The 5,635-nt window shown below is 40.4% G+C and overlaps 1 protein-coding gene across 1 annotated transcript; it reads right to left on the bottom strand.

Annotated features, from left to right (window-relative positions):
• Positions 1-3,271: 3,271 nt before the first annotated feature.
• LOC117930060 (chaperone protein ClpC2, chloroplastic-like) lies at positions 3,272-5,424 on the bottom strand. The gene is made up of 5 exons (XM_034850505.1): positions 5,344-5,424; positions 5,028-5,213; positions 4,716-4,934; positions 4,413-4,630; positions 3,272-4,328 (listed from the first exon to the last, which is right to left on the bottom strand). The coding sequence occupies exons 1-5, from the start codon at positions 5,422-5,424 to the stop codon at positions 3,272-3,274; spliced, it is 1,761 nt and encodes a 586-aa protein (XP_034706396.1).
• Between the last annotated feature and the right edge of the window lie 211 nt (positions 5,425-5,635).

The following is a 5,635-nucleotide window of genomic DNA, read 5'->3' on the forward strand; positions in this document are numbered from 1 at the left end:
GCTTTTGTGATCAACCCTTTCAAGTACAGCTCAAACTTGCTTGAGGAGGTCAGGAACTCTTCACTTAGCTGCACAGTCATTGCAAGAGGGCACAGTGGTAGAGCTGGACGTGCCATTGATAGTAAACCTGATGCCTATATGGTTCCCACATTACTCCCTTTAAATGCGCCATAGAATACTCTACTGGTAGAGATTTTTCCTCTTCCATGTATCTCCAAGGACAGCCTGATAACAAGACACAGTCTGAAAGCAAAGGGACCCTTGACTGAAATCAAACAAACCGACGGTGAGGAGAAGGATCCCGCTGGTGCCATAGTCATCAGGGTTGGGACCGCCCACGATACTAATGACGGGGAGGACTTGCAGAGCGCTGCCGTGGCAGATCCAAATGCACCCCCATTTCGGGCTGTATTTCTGGAATAACATCATCTTTGGCGGCAACCTTAAATTGGTCAGTAGCCATCAGCACATCCAGCGATGCAGTAGGTACGGTTGTTGGCAAAATACTAATATACATAAAATTCAAGATGTCTATTAGGACATTGAGTTTGGTGAGCATGTGGAGAAACTTAGCGAGAACAAAACAGCACTATTCCAGGCCCTTTAGAAAGACATGAGCGTGCACTTGAATGGGTGGAACAATCTGGGCAAGAAAGCATCGATAGAGACGAGAGCACAGCTTGAGGAATAGTGGGAAAATCTATGCTAACACTGACGTATTCATGGTTTCCATCCTTCTCTCTTCTTCGTCTTCGCGATTGAAACTTCCTGTTAGTGACTGTTGTGGCTGAAGCTGAGGGTATAAAATCGGTTGCTGTGAATTCTGATTAAGAATCTGATTTGAGGAAACACCACCATTTTACAAAAGCTGGTTGGAATAACGGTTGGAGCGGCTGCTGCTGGAGTGGCGACTACTGCCGCTGCTGCTGTTGTTGCTGTTGCGGTCCACTCCGACAGTCAGCTACCACAATAATGACCTTCATCTTTTTGGAACCAATACCATTAACTCATCGACAGATCCCACTATTCATTCTCAAGAATGATTTCATTCCCTGCAGGGACATCTCGGATTGGGGAACAGTGAAATACAACAACTCAAACGGATGGAAACTCAAAAGTAAGGTCTGCCATAATGGGTTCTCCAACATGCCTAGTTCCAACACAATTACCCTTTCTTCCTTTTTCAAAAGCAACCTCCTCTGTTCTCTAATATCTCCCACACTCTCCAGCAGCTAAAGCTCTCTGGTTCCCTCCTCTCAAGTCGCTCTCTGTTCTCTTCTTTTTCCTTCTTCCTCCGCTCTCTCATACGCTCTTCTCTTCCAGATATCTCCTCTCCCAAAGCCCTTATAATGAACAAGAACTGGGAATGGAAGTGGCCCCGACAATGAAGAATGCATGAAAACGGAGTATACAAATGAACTCCAGAAAACAAATTGCATGAGCCTCCTCTCATATTGAGGTCAGTAGGTTCATGTATAGGTGAGAAACCAAGTAGAAAGAAAATCCACAGATATGATTCAAACACCCAAAACAAAGCAAAGCAAGGGAGTGTACCATTATTAAACAAATTCCGCATAAAGAACTAGGAACAAATTCATTAGACATAATCACAGCAATCCCAAGAAAATCAATAGCAATAAATATTCAGATTAGTAAAACACCTCTTTCTTGCAAGACCAGATGGGTATAGAATTGCTCTACTTCGCTCTTTCTGCTCCCTGCCCTCTGTAACTAATAACCTTTCCAGAAAAAAACCACTCTCCAAACTCCCAGAAAAACTCCTCTGTTTTTCCTAGCTCCCTCTCTAATTCCCTCTTGAAAACCTTGCTGTAACCTCCTTCCAATCCTCCCTCTCTGCAGCTACCCTAAAAATGTTCGAACAAAAGCCCCTCACCTCCAAGCTCTCTCTGCCTCCTTCCCACAATATCACCAGAGAAAAATCCCTTTTTCTTATCCCGGATCTGCCCCTCCCTAACTACCTGCAGAAACAGCCAAAAAAAGTCCCTACTACCAGCCTGCAGCCTCCCTATTTCTCTCTCATCCGCTCCTCCAACAGCCTGCAGGAACCTTCTAGAAGACCCTTCCACGTGTCAACCTCTGATTTGCTTCCCAAAAAGCAAGGCTGATTCCCTAGCAGCTAGTCAAAACGTGACACGTGGCTTCCCCTAGATGGTGACATTTGGCAAAAGGTAAGCTGCAGAAAATGAGCCCCCAAATGGGGGTCTACACATAGGTTTTATTTGTTATTTTATTTTATTTTAAAAATAAATAAATAAAAATAAATGGCCAACTCCAAATTTAAAACAAAAAAAAAAATCAAATTTTTACAATATAAAATAAGTCTCACCATCTAATTAAACGCACATAAAAAAATGTAGGTGCACAAAGTGGTCTAAAGTTCTTTATCACACTACTCCCCCTATTTGTCCATCTGGCAAAAAATTGAACACATGGACTACTTGCTTGAACATAAGAATGGCAACGGGGTGGGTCGCCTCCATCCCAACCTCGCCTTATTTATTCAAAACAATTCTCACCATCATCCCATTTAAAAAATTAAACAAGGCGAGGTGGGGCGGGTATGATAAATTCTCATACCGCCCCATCCAGACCCGTTTAACTTTTTTTTTTAATTTTAATTTTTTTTATAAAATACTTTTAAAATTTTTAATTACATAAAATAAATATATTTTATAAATAATTAAATTATTATATTTTTATAACTTGTTTTATTAAAAATATTTTATTATTATCTATATATTAAAAATAAAAATTAAATTAATTTAATTTTAAAATTTAAATTTAATTTAATTTTAAAATTAATTTTATATATAATTTGGGTGGAACAGGGCAATACCCGAATCCGCCCCGGGTTTTTAAAAAAATCTTAAACTCATTCCAAACTCGTTTATTAAAATTGAACCCCGTTCCATTAGGAGCGGGGTAGGGCGGGTACCAGAAAAAACCCGTTCCATTGTCATCCCTACTTGAACGAGTATTTCACTTTCCTCTTATCACCAATATTTTACTTTTCATTATCCTTTTTTCTTATCTTTCTAATTGTTGTCAAATGTCAATTTTTTTTTTTTTTTTGTAATTAAATCTAAAAAAAATATTATTTGATTGACTATTTTGTAAATTTATATTAATTTATTATAAGAAAAATAAAATGCTAGAAATCAGAAATATGTTTATCTCCATAATATATCAATAACCAAGAGCGGTTAGATCCTTTTTATTCGCAACTTCGTCCCCTTGCTCTATGAGTTTATTATATGCCTATTGACACTGTATCTCCCTCGACAATGGTTCCTTCGAGGATCATATCAGCCACCTTGTCTTCCAAGAGACTAACAATGGCCCTTCTCAATGGCCTTGCTCCATACCCCGGGCTGAATCCTTCTTCAACTAGCTTCTCCTTCAGCTCCTCAGTTACTTCCAAATTTATTTTCTTGGCCTCTTCAAATCTTTTATACACTTCTTTCAGTCTTATATCTACAATCTCCCTCAGCTGAGGCTTTGACAACTGCTTGAACACAATCACTTCGTCTAACCTGTTCAAGAACTCCGGCAGGAAATTTTTCTTCAATTCTTCAGCTACTAGGTTTTTGACCTGCTCAAATCCTAGTTGAATTTTTGTCTGGGTAATCAGGCTGCCTCCAATATTTGATGTCATTATGATAAGGGTGTTCTTGAAATCAACTGTTCGGCCTTTGCCGTCTGTTAGCCGTCCATCGTCCAGAATCTGAAGCATTACATTCATCACATCTCGATGAGCTTTTTCAATCTCATCAAACAGAACTAAATTGTACGGCCGACGCCGGACGGCCTCTGTCAGCTGGCCTCCTTCATCGTGGCCGACGTAGCCTGGTGGCGAGCCACACAGTCTCGGCACCGTGTGCTTTTCCATGTATTCGCTCATATCTATCCTCACCATTGCTTCTTTGGACCCAAAGTATTCTAGAGCAATTAATTTAGCAAGTTCTGTTTTCCCAACACCAGTAGGGCCCGTGAATAAGAAGCTTGCTATTGGGCGTGTGGGGTCCCTTATGCCGGCACCATCTCTGCGAAGGGCCCGACATATTGCTTTGACAGCATCCTCCTGGCCGATAATACTTTCTCTGAGTGTTTCTTCCATGTCAACGAGCTTCATCAATTCTTTAGCAGAAAGTTTCTCTAGGGGGATTCCAGTCCGGGAAGAGATGATATGCCGTATGTCCATCTCTGTGATGGTGGGAATATTGGTAGACATTTGTGGTTGATGAAGTTGGACACGAGCCCCAGCCTCGTCAATCAAGTCTATAGCTTTGTCAGGAAGGTAGTATTCACTGAAAAATATAGAAAATAAATTATGGTTTATTAGGAAAATAGTCATGGAACAGATTTGAGTATCATAATTTGAATAGAACAACCTGATGTATTGGCTTGACAAACGTGCAGCAGCGATTAATGCATTGTCTGAATACTGGACATGGTGGTGAGCTTCATACTTTTTGCTTAGACCTTTCAGAATCTCAATGGCCTCTTCAACAGATGGCTCGGAGACATCTACTGGCTGGAAACGCCTCTTCAAAGCCGGGTCTTTTTCGACGTACTTCCTGTATTCATCTACGGTTGTAGCAGCAATGCACTGAAACAAAGAGATTGAGTTGAGCTAGTTTCTAGTTTCTACCATTGCTTATGGATACTGGAGAGGAACCATATGAAACTAATACCTTTAGCTCTCCCTTGGCAAGTGCTGGTTTCAATATGTTAGCTGCATCTAACGCCTGGCATCCAGATCCTGCGCCAACCAGTGTGTGTGCTTCATCTATGAAGAGTATTATTTCTCCTTCACTTCCTTTCACCTCATCAACCACATTCATCAATCTTTCTTCAAATTCTCCTCTATTTGATGATCCTGCAATGAGACGGCTTATGTCCAAAGAGAATACCTGTAAAACAGAGCTAGTTATTAGGGAATTAATCTACGCTACAAATATTATCTAATAATCTACTTTATATAGCTCTGGAGTATGGTAATTAACCTTCTTCTGCAAGAGTTTGAATGGGGCTCTGGACTTTGCAATGTCCTGCGCAAGTCCTTCTGCAATCATAGTTTTCCCAACACCAGGATCACCAATGAGACATGGGTTATTTTTTCTTCTCTTGCACAGAATCTGCATAACTCGCTCTATCTGCATTTGGCGTCCCATTACTGGGTCTAATTTATTCTTCAAAATAGTTCATACACCCACAGAAACAACAAAAGATGTTAGGAAGCATAGTAATGCATTAAGTCATACTGAAATTTGGGAGAGAGATTGCGTAGGGAATGCCTATGGGGGTATTGTGGAAGATTACCTGTTCAGCCAGTTTGGTCAAGTCTCTGCCATATATGTTAAGCATGTCGGTCTTAAAAGTCTTCTGCTCAAGCTTCTCCATTGTTCTGTGTGTTGAATATTTTTCTCTGAGAGAAGTATGGGTATAAAGAATGTTGCTACTTTCTTCTGTTTTATAGCATAAAAGTACTACCGAATGTCATCAAATCCAATGCTGCATTAGAGGAACCACCAGTTTCCAACACCATTAATTGCTTGGGATTCCGAAGAGTGTGTAGCTAAACAAGGTAAACAGTGATCAGTCTCCTAGTTTT

This window comes from Vitis riparia, chromosome 14 (assembly GCF_004353265.1).
Source record: "Vitis riparia cultivar Riparia Gloire de Montpellier isolate 1030 chromosome 14, EGFV_Vit.rip_1.0, whole genome shotgun sequence".
Lineage (NCBI taxonomy): Eukaryota > Viridiplantae > Streptophyta > Magnoliopsida > Vitales > Vitaceae > Vitis > Vitis riparia.